General features: G+C 35.6%; 1 protein-coding gene across 1 annotated transcript; it reads right to left on the bottom strand.

Annotated features, from left to right (window-relative positions):
• Positions 1 to 1,486: 1,486 nt before the first annotated feature.
• On the bottom strand, positions 1,487 to 18,225 carry LOC125831737 (uncharacterized). The gene is made up of 21 exons (XM_049510921.1): positions 18,007 to 18,225; positions 14,079 to 14,177; positions 13,771 to 13,922; positions 12,335 to 12,407; positions 11,696 to 11,818; positions 11,151 to 11,259; positions 10,657 to 10,736; positions 10,451 to 10,532; positions 8,585 to 8,724; positions 8,356 to 8,466; positions 8,100 to 8,216; positions 7,877 to 7,966; positions 7,256 to 7,309; positions 7,004 to 7,078; positions 6,763 to 6,838; positions 6,428 to 6,527; positions 5,081 to 5,150; positions 3,276 to 3,346; positions 2,777 to 2,889; positions 2,380 to 2,625; positions 1,487 to 2,094 (listed from the first exon to the last, which is right to left on the bottom strand). Exons 1-21 carry the CDS (start codon positions 18,130 to 18,132, stop codon positions 1,745 to 1,747), a joined length of 2,457 nt encoding a protein of 818 aa, XP_049366878.1. The 5' UTR covers positions 18,133 to 18,225; the 3' UTR covers positions 1,487 to 1,744.
• Between the last annotated feature and the right edge of the window lie 1,955 nt (positions 18,226 to 20,180).

The following is a 20,180-nucleotide window of genomic DNA, read 5'->3' on the forward strand; positions in this document are numbered from 1 at the left end:
CTTTTGGTCTGTTTCAAAAAGAATGTCTCTTTCCAACTCTCCATATAACATATTTAAGACCACAACATTTTGGTACATTCTACCTATCTTTAATTTAAGACAGCAAGATTCAATAGTCCTCATTGCTTTCTTAAACTTCGTGTCAAGTCAAAACCATACAAACAAATTGAAACGGAGAAAGTAATTGGTAGTAGCCTCATGAACACAAATCCTTTCCAACCAAACTTTTGTTCTTAGTGAGAAAGAAATTTAGTACATATTCTTCGTGGCGACTTAAAATAGCAGGTATCTAATGAAATAGTGACATCAGTCAGTACGAAGTTTTTTCACCAGTAATCCAAGTTTTGCCTTGTTTATATGCATTCAAGACTTAAAAAACAACATTTCTTTGAATTGGGGGTATTAGAAATGCCTGTGGTGATGATGGTGTCTGTGTTCATCCCATCCAAAGCACTGTGAAGGGGTGTTGATAGAAAGAATCACACATGTGTTCTCCTTTGGAGCTAACTTTTAGTGCCCAAACCTAATTTGACAATTTTTTATTATTCTTCTAGCAAAATTGAAAAATGCTCACTTCCTTATAATTGTCATCATTGAACAAAAACATTAAATCTTGGATGAAGAAATTAATAAAGAAGCAAAAAATAAATCATAGCATACCTTGTGATGTGAACTCCTCTCTTTTTGTCTATACTTAAAAGTTTGGTAGATAAGAAAGAGTTGCTCTTTACTTTAACTAAAAAAAAAAAAAGTTATAAAAAGGTGAGTTTTTATTTCTATTTGCAAGTTGGAGTTGAAATAGAACCCTTTAAACATTTGTGCAATTTGACTTTTTTTCTATCCAATAAAACCAGTTCAACTCTTATTGGACTAAATAATCTAAGGTGACGATTAATGCTGCGATTCAGTCGGACTCAATAATTTTTATTTACATCATGTATCTGTGTTTTAGAAAATATAATAAATATGTGCAAATATTAATTTTTGAATCCAATGACTCAAAAAAACTCATGAAGTTGGAAAAATAAGAATTCAGAAGGTCAAATAACTATTTTTAACACCAGCTATCAAATATTTTTAACCAATTTTAATATTTGCCGTCAATCGTCATTATTGTTAAAACTATTAATGCTTAGCCACTTTTTTTTTTAAATGAAATTATTTTTGGACAAAAACACTCCAGCATTCAATCCTAAAACACCCTTCTCCAGCGCGAATTCGTATTTAATCAAGCTCTAATATGAATCGGAAAAAAAAAAAAAAAACTTCTAAGTAAACTATTTGTATGTATGTATCAGATAATTTTTTAAAGTTACAAGGTTATGCCAAACTCGTAGTTAGCATTCAATAATGACTGTGACAATTGATTATTTTATTTTTTTTTTAAAAAAGAGGTGGTGGTGGTTCCCAATTATGAAAAGATGAAAATGCTGATTCAGTTGCCAACAGAAAAGAAAACTACAAAATTCAATGTTGAAACTGCATATAACGACTCTCATGAACTACAAAGAATTTTGCATCAATGGTTTTGTGTAAAAGAATACAGTGTCTAGACTAGGGGGTAAAAATTATACCCATACCCCCATGAATCTTAAAAGATAATTCCACAAAAAAAAAAAATTAAAATCTAGAAACAAACACAATTTTCAATTGTTTCATTTTGGTACTTTTACTTACCTGAGGAGGGAAAATTTTACAGTGACTCATGAAATCTTCTTTCAGTGTTGACCCTTGATTGTGTAATTTACATTCCAGACGATGTTCGGTTTATTCTTTGGGCACCCAATTTAGGAACTGTAGGTTTGTTTCCTCGGCCTCGTCCAATTGAAGATCTAGCTTTAGAAGTCGGTACAGGAGCTGCAATAGCAGCCCATGGGTCAGTATCATCTAGTGATCCACCTTTTTTCACATTCAGAGACTTTGTTGAAGGTGCCGGGGCAGATATGGCACCCCATGGGTCCTCATCATCATCAACTGTTCTACTTGATCTAGTGCTTGATGGCTGGGAACTAGTTCTTGGAGCAGGAGCAGTAGCAGGTACTGATCCCCACAGATCTTCATCATCATTTTTAATACTTCCTCGTAAACTAGCAACTGAAATATTGTAAGAATTAGAACACAAAAAACAATGTAGAAATGAGACTGATCTATTAGCGACTCAAGGCAATTCACTTCCATCAGAAATGATGGACGAAAATACAGTTAAGAGTTTCAGCAACAATATAATCTCCTTGTTTATCGGCCCTCATCTAATTTTCAATTTGCTATGTCTGTGTGGCTCTAAGCTATACTTGTAACTTAATTATTATGACTTGCCTGAATACAATCCAAGAGCACAAGTCTATAGAGGAACACATAGTTTACAGGTATTGTAATTACCTTGTGGTTTTGGTTGAGAGACAGGACGTCTTTGAGCAGCTTGGATATTCGCAAGAAAGGGAGATGGTTTTGGCTCTTCTTGGGGCTCGATATCGTCCCAACCATCTTTATCACCGTCAAGACCTTCTAGACCATTTTCAAGTTCTCCCCATCCATCATTTAATGACGGGGATACTGGCACATGTTGATCTGTCATATCTGTGCTGGAGCTAACATGAATTGGTGTTATACTCGAACTATCTGCAACTGTTGAATTCAGAAACCAGTATCAAGTTGGAGATGTGTTAATTCTTCATAAGCATATAAATTAATATTTGAACAAAGCAGCATGAGAATTATCTTTATCAGCCAACCCCTGAAGCATATTACAAAATATATAAATTGGTAAGCTGCATACTTGAGCTAGAATCGGGGACTGCAGAAGTAGGAAGCATGCTTGAGCTAGCTGGAGCATATGAACCCTGCTCAGAGGATTTACCGCCTTTAAGGGTCAGTGAGCTCATAGCCCAACTGCAATATGAGAATAAGGCCATATTACTGAAAATATTACAGGAAATAAAAACTGTAGAAGTGAAGTTAAATGACAGAGCTCCCATAACCGTGACGAATACATGCTTCAACAGTTCTTGACAATATTCCCGTAGTAATAATTAGGACTTGGGAGATGGAAATATTTTTAATGCTTCACTAACACCGTCCAAATTTTCATATCTTGACAAGTAACAGAAATTTTGAGATAATTATAGTCAAGTTCAGATAAAGCATAATTGGGAAATGCTATAAGGAACTGATGATAAAATGATTATGTTGCAGCTGCTTGCCCAAATGCCATGTCTAGCAGTTACTTTTACAATAGCAACAAAATGACTACATAAAATGCTCAATTTTTTACATACCCTAGCAAACTCGCGTTTCCAGGAATTGATGAAGTTCCCATGCTTGTGGTGCTGGTATATCCAGTGTTAGTCTAAGAGAGGACAACACAGAAATGAGTATAACATGCACAAGGGAGAGAATAAGAAACACAAGTAAGAATGGTACAAAGAATCAAGGAAGGTACGTGATGGTAGAAGAAATGACACCATAATGAACAAGAATATTGATACGCATGTAACTAATGTGTACGTGTGTGCATTGTATATACGACCCAGTTGCACACTGCACTACGAATAGAAAAAGAATGTACTCCCTCCTTTCCTTTGTTTTTTTTTTTGAGAAAAGGGTAACTTACTCCCTCCTTTAGATTTTAAACGTTAGTTTTCCTTTTTGGTTCATTCCAATGCGATAGACACCTCTCCGTATTGAGAACTCTTTAATTATTAACGTTCCCATATTACTCGTAATGACATGATCTTAGAAGAATGACATGGCATGTTGAAAATCACAAAATTGTAACGTAACTTTTGGCATGTTAATATATTTAGCTTATGTGCCAAAACTCAAAAAGTTTTTCTTTCATTCTTACTGTCTCCGATACCAGTCAAACATTGTCACATAAATAAACCGGATAAAGAAAATGTTTATTTCTAATCTGACACAAAAATACGCGAGTGTTGAGTATCCGAAGGCCTGAGAGATTCATGACAAACTACTTAATTTTAAAGTTAATAGCCGGGAAGGACCTAAGAAGTGGCAGAACTCCACTGCCTGCTCAGTTTATGATAACATGAATTAACAAGAAGAAAGACACCGTTTCTTCTATCCGTACTAGAATATATTCAAGCCACATCTAATCCCAGTTTTATGATGTCAATGGGCACAAGATACTCTATTTACCTTCTCTTTCCACTTATGCTAAACAATCCTCAAGTATTTCTTTGAGAAAGGTAACTAATATTATATATCTTAAGCAGAAAGGCTGTGCTACGAGCTACCATTACAGTTCAAAGTAAGCAAGAGAATATGTCCTTGTTCTTCTTATAAGGACTCTATCTAACAATGACTCCACATCATGTACAAGATCTTCTTGCAAGGCAATTCATCTTAGTCTTCTGTATAGAGCTGTTTGTTCCTTCAAAACACCTTGCCTGTCTTTCTTTCCATATAGTCGGCAACCTTAAAAGGCGCTTTTACTTTCCAGACAGATTTCCAATGCCATTCAACAGACTGTTACCCAATATTATTAAGAGCTATGTAGGATGACTTCACTGAGTAATGGCCTTTACTTTGCCTTTGCCATATCAATCTATCATCTTTTGTGTTGGTCCTTTTAAACTGTTCTAAAGTTATGAAAAAGATTAGCAATTCCAGGGATTTCCCAACCATTCAAAAGCTCCTGAAATTAAAGATCCACCCCTGCTGGTTCCAAATATACTCAACTGTCGCATCAGGTTGTATATCAGACAATTATATTAGGAAATAATTCTTTAAGGGGTCCATGAAGGAAATAATGCCCAAGTTCCTTTATAACCGTGGTGTCCAGAAAGCTTGTGTGTACCTCTTCGACTAATTCTATGAGGCACCTGCAACCTCCCACCAGTACAGGTACCAAGTAACTCCGTCAACCAAGGCTTGGACAGATGGAAGAAAAATCTAGTGTTTTTGTCTCCACAGGGATAATGCCCCAAGTTTTATGACTCAAAAAAGCAGAAAACCATTGTTCTCAAGCTCTGAACGCAGCTTCATAAAAGGCAAGCTTTACAACTCAAAGCTAAAATTGGGACAACTAATGTGCAAAATAAAAATGAATACATTAAAATACCTTCTCATGGTGCTGCTTGACTAATTGCAAAAATTGATCAACTGCTTCGAATGCTTTTGATTGAACATCACTGTTCCATTGAAAAGAAACAAGTGATGATAGAGTACATGCACAAACATAATCATAAAAAGTTTTCCAACAACACAACAATTAATCCGCTCCAAACAACAAAGTGATTCAAACACAACAAAGTGATTCAGAAACTATGAACGATGCCCAGGCAGACAACTTTGATGCCATTTTGGCAGGGGAAAGATTCCAAATACATTAGAAATGGCAGATATTTAGGATTGCCTGTCTTCTATCTGTAAATTGAGTTGACTTCCACACAATGACGAGCAATATACTCCACAAAGTAAAAAAACCTACACCTCACTAATGGCTACAAGCAATTTCTTACTTGCTGAAAGATTTTTACAATACAGAAATGCACATAAATCATCCAGACAGCGACGGAACTCATCATGTTTGAATCCGTTAACATGGCATGCTTGATAGCTGAATCTGTCAGCCTAAGCATCTATCAAACCGTCAACCATGAGGATTCTGAAAATCATAGCTATCCGATAGCCTAACCGAGGCCTACTATCAACGAATAAGTTCGAAAGCCACAGAGAACTAAAGCCATGGAGTTCCAAGTGCATAGGTATAAATCTATTTGGGCCGAGGCAAACTCCTTTTTTTTTTTTTAATAAAGTAATCAAACATTACTAAAAAGAGAAAAAAATCCACATATACAAGAAGTATACCAAAACATACAAACCTTGCCAAAATATATGGTTTTCTACAAACACCACCTAATCTTCTATGCTTATTGGGATCTCATGGGTGCACCAAAAAGAAATAGGGGATAAGAGGTTATTCCTCAAGTATACAGGATCCTTCTCTATTCCCTCAAAAGCTCTCCAATTTATCTTTCTATATGGTCCACATAAGTACAAGTGGAGGCTGGCGCAACATCCCATGCCGTGCATCTTTCTTTTTCGTTTTCCAAAAGCCCAGCTGAACATTACTTCTTTGGCAAAGGCAAGCTCCTTAACTGTGAATATATTAGTAATGGCAAAGCTTAAAAACTTCTTATTCTTATAGAAGCTAAAGCAATCCCAAAAAGTGTCCCTTTGACTATTGGAATGCAATGGGGTCAAATGCAGCAAGATGGATAGTAAGGATTCATACAGCAGACCCTGACTAGAGATTCAGTCATAGATGTAAAGTGATCCTGGAAAGAAAATCTTCTGAAAACTAGCATAAACAGATTCCATGTGATATCAGATATCTTACGTCCTAACTCCTAACAAGGACAAGTTTTCAAAGAACAGTAAGTGCAACTATTTAAGAGAAGATTACCTGTCTGGATCAATGGTAAATACAACAATATTAGGTAAAATGCGGGTGGCAATCTCAGTCACGTCGTAGTAAGAACTGGTAGCAGACAAAGCCATGATGCCTGCCAAAATAAAATTTAACATCCATTATTACAGAACAAGGAACAAAAAAGGGAAGAGGAAGCAGAGATTGACTCAGGAATTTGAAGAAGATCAATAAAAAATCTCAGGAAAATATTGAACTCAAGAAAATTATAATTATAACAACAATAACTACACCTCAGTCCCAACTACCAAATAAGAAAATTATCACTAGCTGGTAAGAAAATGTTGGATACAAAGCATATACGATGTTACCTGCTGCTCGGGCAGGAGCAAATGTATCACGCAAGGCACGAACAGTGAGTGCATTTATTAGCACCCTTTTCCTTGTCTACGGGCAGAAAAAAACCATTAATTATCATGTCAGAAGTAAAACACATATCGAGAAGGATAGGGTCTATCTTAAACTCTTTTACTAATAAAAATCCAGTAGACATTTAAATATTATAACTTAATTAAATTCTGAAGTGGTATGATAACCAAGACAGTTCCTTACCCCCTCATTGAGGTAGCCAGCAATATTTCCAAGCAATATAGTAGTGTTTGTTCTAATTGCCGGTTCTTCATCAACCTACATACACCATAAATAGAAAATTAAAACCTAAGGAGCAAACAAATAAGCCTAGATAAGAGGAATAAGTTCTGCAGTATGACAAATCCCTGTTGATTGATATATATTTCAAACACTATGAAGCAAAGAAATAATCATACACAAGAAAACTACTAGTTTTGCATGTACGATTCACACCTGTAGCTTGGAGAGATATTTCAACAAAGATCCCGATATAGTGCGATGTGAGAGCTGCAATAAAATTTTGGAAATGCATTAGTTAGTGTGTTACTAGGGACACTTTATGGAACTACTTTTTTGAAGACACATAATTAAATAAATATTTGTGGACTCTCTCTATTAGCTTAAGATTTTAGAGGAGATGGTACACACTTCACCCATTATCAAAAAAGAATTTCCACGGCAGTTCATAAAAAAGAAATAGGCTTGCACATGAGGAGGCGTGTTGAAGGACATAATTAAGTAAATAAAAGTAAACTCTCTATAACAGCTCAAGCTTTTAAATGAGACGGTCACACACTTCAACATACTCAATCACTACGAAACACGATATTGTTACGGATGAACAACCAAAGAAACAATATGCACTATAGCATCACATGTAATGCTAAGAATCAATACCAATGCATATAGAACATCAGTAACCAGACTTCCAAGAGGAAAGTCAAAACATCAAATACAATGGCATGTTCTAGTTCAGGTATACAGTAAAGTGCCACACAACAAGGCCAGTTAACCAGATATTTGTTCTCAAATGTTAGAATAAAAGTGAAGGACCTATATGCAAGATGTACACACCTTAGGAGCCAAGACAAGCATAGATTTAAGTGTCAACTCCCGGAGAAAAGCAGATGTGTCAGAGAACCCAGTAGCCACATGAGCATAAACCTGATCAAAAGCTTTATCAGGCAATTATACCATCCAAGTGCTACAAAATTCTGAATTACTAAGGGTATCCCCTCAATAAGTATAACGGTATGCTTGAAAAATTATAGCCGTAATTCATCTAATATTTTCACACCTGCTCATCAACAATTTTTGCAGATAATGACTCCCCATATTGATCGATATGCTGCAGAAGACCCACTCGAATGGACCGATCATTGGAGGCAAAAAGTTTTATGATTGTAGGCAGTACCTATTATAGATGCCCACAGTTCAAAATACAAGTTAAAACAGAAACTAAACACCAAAAAGAAGACGTGATCACTGTGCTGGAAGAAAAACGTACTTAATCTCGGGATAAAGAAAAGGGAAGAGCAAGAAAAGAGTTCAACCTTGACACTAAACTCATCTGTTGAAAGCCAAGAACCCATTTTCAACAAAGCAGTTAAAGCAGGAGCAGCAGCTGAACCAAATTCTAATGCAGAAGCTAGCAAAGGAAGCAACTGCAAAAAGAGAAAATATTAGATTTGCTCGTACAATTAATTTAATTATTTTGAGAAAAAAAAAACTATTTGCTTCATTTAACTCGCTAGTATTTGTAATGCAAGAAAAAAGGATTACCTTCTTCAGCACAATTTCACGAGGAAGTTGCTCTGCTAGATTTGGAAGCTTACGGAAGAAAGTGTCTTTTTCTACACTATCCTTGAGATTAAGTATTTCCATGAATTGAATGGTCTCCACCAACTTATTTTGGAAATATTCTGCCAATGCATGATTAGCATCTTTAGTGAAGATCCAGCATGTGAATGATATATTTTGGACAGAGTATTAACATTATCACTTCAAGTCAGTTAAAAAGAGAAAAACAAGACTAGATAAATCCAGGGTAAAGTGATAATTACAAAATCCTAGAAGAGTAAAAACAATAAATGTGCATGAAAAATGAGTGATGGAAGCAGCATCAGATTAATAAGAGAGACTCAAGCATTAGCTCCACATAATGAATTCTACTAAGATGAGTCAAAATGGCTTGATCTGTTAAGATAGATTAAGGTTCATAGAGGACATAAAACCATAAGAAGGTTCAGAGCATACTATTCATTATGTGCTCAAAATGAAATGCTACTTATTGGACATGGAAGTTAATCTGGAAAACCAAGGTACCCCCCCCCCCCCCCCCACAAAGTGATTTGTTTTAGCTAGCTAACCCTTCATGAAGCCTCCCTCACCCAAGATTACCACATCAGTTGGAAAATCCCCATTGTTAACAGATGCTTCATGTGTACAGCAGTCACAGGCATATGGAACATGTTCATCTCAGTTTTTGGTCTAAATTGGGTTATGCCAGATAGCATTAAGGAAGCACTGGTTAGTTGGAGCTCATGGAAGATCGGAAAATCAATCAGGAAAGTATGGAAAATGATCCCTGCTTGCATGTTTTGGCGTGTCTGGACAGACACAGAAAATAAATGCTTTGAAGGCACCACTTCCCCAAGCTACATTCTCAGGGCTAGCATTTTAACAACTCTCTGTAGCTGGGGAAATTTTTCCTCTATCAATTCCCCTGAAGCTTTTTTGGAATTTGTTAGCTCCTTAACATTAGATTAGCCTTTTGTAATAGAGCTAACAATGTCTTTTACTTTTCTATGCTCTGTAAATTTTGCATCTTCTTGATGCCTCCTATGAAATCCATTATCTTATCAAAAAAACAATAATAAGAAACTTGGAAATGCACAATACACACAAGGAAATGGACATCTATATGTATTACACGAATATCTATGTTGCAATTTTACTTTCATTTAGTTATACCAAAAGGCTACGATTTGATCCGTCCTGATTGACCACCCAAAAGGTGCATCAATACAAAAGTGGCAAACTAACATGTAGCCAGGTATAAGATAAAGTTATAGAAGGCAACGCCTTTGTGAGGGGGTAAGTATACCAAATTAGACTACCAAAAATGACGAGCAAAGTACAGAAAATTGACATGATTATCTTCAGTGAAGTAGATAGCAATTGGAGTTAAGACTATCATGACTAGCGTGTTATAGAATTCCGCAATCATTCTTTCGTACGAATATATCACAACACATAAAACTGGTTCAAAAGAAGCAACAATGACCTCTTGTTCATGAGTTGTAACTAGGGAGGAAGAAGAAAATTGAAAAATAGATCAGCTTTGAAAAGCTTTGTCTGAATCATCCATGATGACTAATGATTAGCTATTTGTGGAGAATAAAACCCACTTCAGCATCGAACCCTTGGATTTGAAATGTCGATCACAGGCAGATGGTGACATAACACATTTCAAACGTATATTTAACTCACATCTGCTACAAGAAGTCCAGAACTTAGTGAAATAAATACCCTCAATCACTAAATTCAAGGAGAAAACAACAGTTCAACAGTAGAATAGGAGAAAAGTAGTGTCCATAGAAGAACTTAATTAATGTACAAACAATAAAATTGAACAAAAAACATTACCACTATTTTCAAGAAGCTTTGATGAATTCAACCTGCGAGGGGGCATAGAGCTCAAGAGACGCTGATAATCTGGAAGTAGAGACTGTGAGACAGGAAAATAAGCCAGTTGCAAATGAAATGAATTTTTTAAATCCACCAGAAGATAAAGAAGAGTATAATCAGACAGGTGATAGAGAAGCAAATAACCCGGTGATGTTGCAGCATACCTTTGGAATAGAAGCAGTATTGCACAGGTCCTCTGTTTTGCTCAACTTGGTGCCAGAAAACAGTTCATAGATAAGACAGCCTAGCAATTCCCAGAATCAAAAGATTAATTTGCAGTTGAAAAAGAACATTTAAGAACTCTGGAGCGTTTGATAGATTAGCGAAAAGCTCTCCAGACCATTTTGCATCCAGAAAATGGTGATTCCATAATGAATACTCAAGCATTACAACATTGATAATATCTAAGAGAAAAGTTACAGCAAAAGCAATCATTTCATTAGCAGGGGAAATGCTGAACGTTAAAGCATTTTAGATTTTAACGCTCTCAGTGACATATGGTAAGGTCCATAACTGCAATCTATATCATTATATATAGTGAAACCTCAGAAAACAGAGAGCCAAACTTTGTAGTCTTATCATTATATTACCATTGAATAATGACTACAACTAAACCAATCAAAAAGAAAGAAAAAACAGATACACAGGAAAGACCTACCCAAACCCCAAGAATCTATAGTCCAAGGTGGAGACTTTCTGATTGTGGTCCAATCGGACTTCAGCAGTTCCTTTGATTTGTATTGTGCACCAATAAGCCAATCATATTGCTACACACAGATAAAGATAAACAATTAACCTGTATTGAACTATTGTTGTGTGACAAAGGAAAAATGAAAAATAGTAGTAAAGCATGAGATACTGGAGAATGGCATCAAAAATCAATCAACTGCACCTCAATCCCAAATCAGTTGGGCTTGACTATATGAATCCTCTAAAGGAAAATACAGATCTTCAGCTTAAAAGGGACATTAAAAATAGTTTCAAGGATAATTAGTTTGTCATGCTGTAAGCCTTGAAAAACGAAAACTGAAAAACAAAAAGTAGGTTTTCATTTTTCCTATCTTTTCTTTAAGTGTCATCTATAGAGATCCATAAAAATCTGTTAGTTGTCCATCCTATTGTTCACAGTTGAAAATGAGGTTTGGTATGGTATAGAAGTGAAAAGAAATGTTGCCAGTGAGTTAATTCCGAATCATAGTTTACCAGCATTGGTCCAACAGCAGATTCATTGTGTCCATCAAACTCAGAAAGAACATCAAAGGCGTGCAGTTTCCAGTCCAGAGTTTGCGTAACAACAACACTAGCCAGACAAACATTTCCATGAACCTGCATTAGTAAAAATGCAACTCAAAATAATCCATCAAATATTCCAGTGATCCAGTAAAGTTTGCAAGCAGAAGATAAAATAACCTCAAACATATACCAGGGCGAAAGAAGTAATAGACATAAAAGATACACTATAGTATCTCCTAACCATTATGTCAAGGGATCAGATTCAGGCCAACCCTAGTTTAATAGCTAGTAGATGGAAGCTTTCACCGCAGATGAAAGAAAAATGTTTCAGGCTTTAAAGGTATACGCTTCATGATATGCTTGGCCCAAGCTCAGCATTCAGATTCATTAAGGAATGTATAATGAAACTAAGGATCCAACTTATGTGTCACAACTTCTATGTGCAACGCCAAAAATCGATATGGCTCAGCCATTTAGATATTCATAAGAAGCATCAATAAGCAAATCTACAACAAGACATTTTATTTTTATACTAATATTAAAGAAGCTTCAATAGATGCACTCAGTAAAAATGGAGAACGAATGAAATTTTATCAAAAGCATACTTACAAGTTTGCAGTCGTTATTTAAGAAGCTCACAGCTTTGGCTATTCGATGCAACCCCCAGGCATAATACTCGTCCCTGCCACCATCAAATGAGGTGTAAAATAAACTGTAGTTCTCAACACTATACAGCATGGCTTCAGAGTGAGGACACTTAAGTTATCAAGACACACGAAGGAATTGCCAAGATTGAGTAGGCATGGCCAATAATTTAATCTCAGTAGACAGAATAACATTTTTTGGAAGTTTTAAATATTTGATTTGTCATGCCTCACAGTTTTGAAAATGTAATCCTAGTCCAAGAGGAGAACCAACAATTTTTATTCAGCCAAACATCATTAGACACCAGTGTCAAGTCCCAATAAACACTTTGTTCTTCAGAATTTCTTTTTTACTTTTAGAGAAGATAATTGTATAATAACAACAGCAGTGAGCAAGTGCTGATATATGTACATGAGTGCATAAACCAAAAGAAGAATCTTTTCTAATCTTGTAGGGATTCTTAGAGTCTGAGTATTGATTCTGCTTCATTTACAAAATACCTCATTGCACCAAAATAAAAACAAAAGTGTACAATTAGACTTGAACTGTTGTATGGGGTTTGCTTTGTCTTCATAATATCTAGCATTCTTTTTATTCCCTACAGTTCACCAGATGCAAACAGGCATTGTGTTCTGACATAAATTCTTTTTTCTCCTCTTTCTATTTCTATTCCAATGCTGAAGCAGTTGAATTGTGGTTCTTGACATTACCCATTCAAGCCTACAATGTTCAAATCTTTTTTATAACCAAGAAATCCCCAACAGTCATCTGACTGACAGTTCAAAACTCGGTGTACAATGACCTCCCCCCACTTTCTCCACCTAACTACCAAGCTTTTGTCTCCAGCAGAGTTCGAGCTCGTGAGATGTGTCTAACCCACGCATCAAGTGCTATGCTCTTACCACTACACTGAAGCCCTAGGGGGGCGTATAAGGAAATGAAATTGATGCCTTAGAATGAACTATATATACCAAATTCAGGAAAACGAATACACATTAGTTCCAGGTTGAAACTCTTGAAGCTTAGGAGATTCTATTGGCTTAAAAGTTGAAGATTATGCATTTTTTATTTTTTTGATTACCGAGAAATCCGTCTGTGACCCGCCCTTTGGACCAATCACAGCCTTCTAAACTCGGTGGATAATGGGCCCGCCCCTCTACCCTTCTCCACTTAAATACCGGGCTTCGCTTTGCATGGTGTGGGGCTTGAACCTGCGACCTAAGCCACAAATCCTCCACCTTTTGCCACTTGAGCTAGGCTTTGGGGGAATTATGCATTTTGATATAACACTACTCAAAAATTAACTCATGCTACCATTATGGTAATTCAGGTAAGTCATGTAATCGGTCCATCTTAGGCATAGAATGGTAAGAAGTTAATGAACCACAGTAAATTCATACCTCTGGGTACCTTTTAATCCTAATTCCTTAAGCTTCTCAGAGAGGGGCATGACAGGTTCAGTAACAATATAGATGGTAACTTTGGCAGTAGAACCATCAAAATTTTCAGCTTCAGTGCTGTGAAGGAATGACAAAATATTTGGATGCCTAACCTGAAAAACATAAGGAGAAGAAATTAGCATCAAGGAGTCCAATAATTAGAAACGAACCATGTCCATAAACTAAAAAAAAATGAGAAGTAACACTCTGATTGTAAGGTAAGGTGAAGTGTCAATGAATTCATAATTTACAAACAATAATTAGCTTACTGTACGAAGTCTCTTGACTCCATTCCGGCCAGCAGCTAGATGTCCATCATTTGTGCTACTTCCTGAGAGAGCAAATACTGACACAGGAGTCCCATCATCCTGTTTGAAGAGAGAACCAAAAACTAACTGGTTAAAGTGAACCAACTAATTTGCATACTGGAAAACTGAAAATTACACCAAAATAGCACATAGTTGGTGCTAAGCAGTGTTGTCAAAGGCACGTTTAAGCCCTGAAGCGAGGCTCAAAACATGTTCTGTGTTTTGCCTCGCTTAATGTGTGCTTCATTATCATCATCAAGGATTTAAGACATATTTTTCCTTTCTAATGAGCACCTCCAAAAGAGGCAACACTAAACAATTGATTATTTTATTTGATTATGGTAACTGTACATTCAGACCAAAAAACCCATCAGGTAAAAACTGATGGGGTGGAATTTACAACCCCGGGGGGTATCATCAAGACCAAATTTAGACATGAGACTTTACAATTGTCCTATGAAATCAACTAAAACTATCTATCTCTCCCACTATACCTTGTTTACACGACAATTACAAAAGACTAAGGGATCGTTTCCCAGAGTGTATTAGAAAAAATAATGCATGCATTAACTTTTTATCTTAGTAGTACCGTGTTTGATCCACTTTTTTAGTCTATGTATCATTAGTTATACACTCTATTGTATATTGAGGCGTGTATACTAATACCATGGATTTCTATATATTAGTAATGCAAGGGTTTTAATGCATGCATTAGCATGGTTAAAGACTCAATATTCCCTCAAAACCTTTTTTACATCTTTTCCACCATATTTATAGAGGGTATTTTTGTAAATAAATATTTTTAAAAACAATTATTCAATGCATACTATTTTTAATACACAAAATCAAATAATGCATAAAGAAATAATCTTTGCATAATAAAAGCAAGCATAACTAATACAAGCATTACTAATACACTCTATTTAGCATTATTCTTATACACCCTACCAAACGACCCCTAAAGCTCTTCAACTTGATATTCTGGAGAATGCTGGCTTTTCCATCATGGCCTCTTTCATTTCTCTCTCCATAATGTCCCCCAAATACATGTTGGAATGCTCCTCCACCAGTCTTCTTGTGATCCTCTTCTCCCCAACCGTTCCCAAATTTTCAGCAAATCAAAGGAGGTCCTGGGCATTACCCAATTTATACCTAGTATACATAAGAACATGTTTCACAGATTTACCGTTGTTCTGTCGTGTAAGAATAAGTGACTATTTATCTCTGCCTCTTTCTCCCACATAAAACACCTTGAGCAAATATATATACCTCTTCTCTGTAGTACTTCGTGGGTTAAACAGACTCTCCTGATCACCAGCCAGATGAAGCATGAGACTTTGAGAGGGATATTAACCTTTCAAATCAGTTTCCAAGGCCAGATAGTTGTCATTGTGTAACTGTAATTCAGTCTCCTTTAGCATGATTTCACAGTAAAGGACCCCTGACTGTGCCTCTTCAAAATTGGCAAACCAGGACCTGCATTTACTCCTGGGAAAGCATTTAGGACCTGCATCAATTCAGTCACACTGGTATTTCCCAGTCATTTAGGGCCCTCCTAAAAATCAAGTTCCACCAATGAGAACTCCATATTTGGGCCACTTTGTCCATCTGTTGCAAGCTCAAAATGTACAAATCTGGAAAGGTAGTCTTCAGTTTCTCTTCGCCAATCCCGAATTGGTTCCAGAGACTTATCTTTTTCCCGTTATCAATTGTGTACTTCAGGTTATTACTGAAAGAGAGCCACAAGCTTCTAATTATTTCCACATAGAACACTCAAATGTACCGGTCACCTCAGTAATCCAGCTATTCAGGAGCCCGTACCTGGAGCCATATCTGTGAAATGAATCTCCTCCAAAGAGCCATATGCCCATATCTTCACAATAAAATCTCCACAATCATTTCTCCAGTAAACTTTCATTGTGTGCACCTAGCTTTTTTTATGCCCAGACCACCCTGTTCTTTGCTAAGGATCACCTTATCCCATTTGACTAGATTGTACCCCTTCTTCTAGTGGTTACCCTGCCATAGGAATACTCTTCTTACCTTATTGGTTTTTTTCTCTATGTTGCCTGGTAGAGGCCAGAGGGAATAGACTCGTCGTATAGGTAGGTTGGCCATCCATGACTAATTTTATAAATGCTAATTTGCCGCCCAAAGACAAATATTGACCTTTCCATATTGCTAGTTTCCTCTCACTTCTCTCCAAAATCTCATTCCACACTTCCAACTCCTTATTCTTTGCCCCAAGAGGCATACCTAGGTTTTAGTAGGGAGGCCACTTGACACCCTGCGTTCTCTGTAGGATCTGCATATTAAGCACTTGATTGACGGGGTGGAGACAACTTTTTTGCCAGTTAACATGGAGCCTGAAATGCCTTCAAAAATGGTTAGGAAGTGTTATATTGCAGTAGGACACTTCCTATGACTTAGCTAGGCAATATAACAGTTGTGTTTGAAGTTGTGCATCTCTCTGACCTAGATAACTTCACACCTCTTTAAATTGATTCTCACAAACTGCTTGGAACCACAGTAATCACTTGTCTCAGATATGTTAATTGAGATTCATTTGCATAAAGAAGACACTGACTTATCATTTGCAAATGGTAAGTGTGAGACTTGTCAATATCCTGCCCATTACTGGTTGTAAAACCCTTCAAATATCATCTTGCTCAATGTTTCCATCACCAAGATGTAGTATATGAGAAATCGTGTCACCGCATCAGTCCTTTGGAACTACCAAAGAAGCCAAATGACTCTCATTTACTATATAGAGAATTTTGACATCGATGTTCTGTACCTGATTCACCTCCTCCACCTATCCCCAGCAGCTATCTTAATTGTTACAAAATGTAAACCTTCTCAGCTCACATGATATCATAAGCTCTTCCAATGTCTGGCTTAGTACTCCTGGTTTCCCTTCCTTTCTTCTTTTTTTTGGGTTTGGGGGGGGTACCTTCTTTTGTCTATGATAAAGCACCTCAACAGTTATATTGTGATTCTTCCCACTGGAATAATGGTCACTTCTTATTGTGAATAATGGGTCTTAATCATTGATATTTGCCCATCCTTCTTCAGCATGATTGCTAATTGCTATACAGCACACATTGACACTCTTTTAAAACTCTCTACATTCCTTGAACGATAGAATCACCTCTACGAACTATCATACTGAAGTGACTATTGAGAAAATATAGAACAAGTAAGCTTCCATGTACTACCCAGAAGAACGCTTAGAATGTGAAATTCAAATCCCACTGCCTTAACAAGTCCTCATCACACAATCTTATATTTTTACTGTTTTGATAACCGTCACCTCAACTAACTCCACGAGATACCATTACATGCCACCTCCCATCAGCACAGCAACAAGTACTTGGTAATTTTGTCCACCAAGGCTAAGATAGATGTAAATAAATCACCTACTGTCCAAAAATTTGAACCTAAGACCACTAGGCCGCACCCATTGGCTCACACGATCTAATATTTAAAGATACTATCAACAATAAGCACAATTGAGACAATTGCCAAAATTGTTATGCTAAATTCCCAATCCAAAACAATAAGCACACGTTTAGCAATGATATTCCGGAAAATTCTAGAATTCAACTTGAAGTTAAATTTCAGAATTTTCAGGAATTTGAGAAAAGCCAATAGACTGTTTTTACTTTTTTTCACTTCAAATTACTCCCAAACAATCAAAAACGGCTCCAATTTGTATTCATGGCCAAACGCTCTGCACACGAACAACACAATCTATGGAAGGGATTTTAAAAAAAAAAAAACAAAACAGAAATGCTAGCAATTTTTAAGCTCGTAGCATAAAAGAGATCAAAACTACGTCGAAATCACATTAGTTCGAGTGTATAAATAGAGGAAAAACAAAGAGAACCTTGGAAGTGCCACGGTAATGAATCCAAGAGCCCCAAGCAGATGAATAAGGTTCACCGATATTGTATGGCAGATCTTTGAGGCCTGTTCCAGATCCACTGACGACGCCTTTTAAGAAATTCAGCATCGTGAGAATCTCACCGATCTCCGATCGCCGGCGAACAGACGGGACCGGAAAATAACGACGATTGATCCGCTACGGAAGTTCTGTAGTGTGATTGATTTAAGATATTGTCTGCTTCGCGGTCTACGAAAGCATAGTAAGCAGATTATTTAAATATATACAGTAATTTTTAACTCTTATATAGGTAAAAGTTTAATAGCACTATAAACAAGGAGGGGATTTTTTTTTTAAATCGACCGTAAATTATTAGTTTTGTATTCATATTATTCATAGCCTTAAAAATACTAATCTATTTGACTAGATGTACCATATGATATAGCTAATGGTTTCAAACTCTTGTAGGGTTCTTAATACAAAACTCAAGCGAAGTGTTGAAAACACTACTAAACATGATGAGAATAATTTCTCCACACTCAAGGCTCGAACCCGAAATCTCTGGTTATGGGTAAAGCACTCTCACTAGTGCACCACAACCCATGTTGGTAGATTATTTGTTACAATTGCTGTGTTTTTCTAAAACTGCATAGCTAATATAATGATTTGTTTCGATCATATTTGTGGAATCGTAACACTAGTGCTAAAGCATGGGCATTTTGTACTTGTTGAGCCAAGATAAATTGTAATTTTATAGTTGTATCTAAAAACATTTCTTGAGGATGGCTTAAAGTGCTTATGATACGATCATTATAAATATATAAATTTATATTTATATTATCTTAAAAACATGAAATTTCTAACTTAAATGTTAAATTACTACATTACATTCAACTAAATACAAAATTAAATTACTTAATATCATCAACTAAAAACATCTTAAATATTTTTTATACTGTCATTAATATGTTGATGTATGTTTTTTCGCATTTTTTATGCGATTGAGCATAGATAAGGATCACAAATTTAAAATTTTTGTGCGAAAACTGATTGGACATCTATTTAAAAAAGGATCAAATTTAACAATAAAATGACTTACCACATTTGAAAGAACATATTTTATAAAAGTTGATATCATGCTAGGTATCAAAAGTGCTACATAAATTGATCATGTAAATTTCTATTAATCACTCTAATTATATAGAAAATGTGTCAAATAAATTTAATCACTTAAAAATAATAAATAAATAAACAATACCCCATTTGATCCAAGTATAAAATTAATTTAAGAATGATGGATGAGTACTTCATCTGGCTTAATTAGATTGTGTATGCAATTGCTATTGGAAAGTAATTGACCGAGTTCTTTATGTTTATATGTAAACTATAAATTTGAAATTTTAACTACAAAAATTCTTACAAAATTCAGCATATTCGTGCAATGTATGTGTCAAAAAAATAAGTAAAGTTACAAAAGCGTAGAAATGTATATGCTCATTAAATCAAATTATCTCATAAACTTATATATATGACTTAGATATACGAGTTATTCAATAAAATAATTGAGATGCAGACGGGATGATATAAAGGAATTGAAAAAGCTCTCATTGGTCGAAATCTAGTTATTCAATAGAATAACCAAGTTCTTTTATGTTTATATGTAAACTACAAATTTGAATTTCTAATACTCAAAATTTCCCACAAACCTCAATAAACAAGTGCAACAAATATGCCAGAAAATTATTTAAAACTATAAAAGCGTAAAAATGTATATGTTTGTTAAATTAAATTATCTCATGAACATATTATATATATGACCTAGATAGACAAGTTATTCAATAGAATCGTTGAGATGCAAACCAGTTGGGACGATACAAAGGAACTGAAAAAGCTCTTATTGGTTGGAATCTAGTTATTCAATAGAATAACAGTCCTTTATGTTTATATGTAAACTATAGATTTGAATTTTTAATACTCAAAATTCAGCACAAATGTACAATGCATATGTCAAAAAATTAATTAATATAATAAAAACGTAGAAATGCATATGTTCATGACGGCACAAAGGAACTGAAAGAGCTTTCATTGATCAAAAGGCGAGTTATTCAATAAAATAGCCGAGATGCGGACCAATATTAACGACATGAAAAAACTGGAAGAGTTCTTATCGATTATAA

Source organism: Solanum verrucosum, unplaced genomic scaffold (assembly GCF_900185275.1).
Source record: "Solanum verrucosum unplaced genomic scaffold, falcon-dt-bn FXZP01000049.1, whole genome shotgun sequence".
NCBI classification, from domain to species: Eukaryota; Viridiplantae; Streptophyta; class Magnoliopsida; order Solanales; family Solanaceae; genus Solanum; species Solanum verrucosum.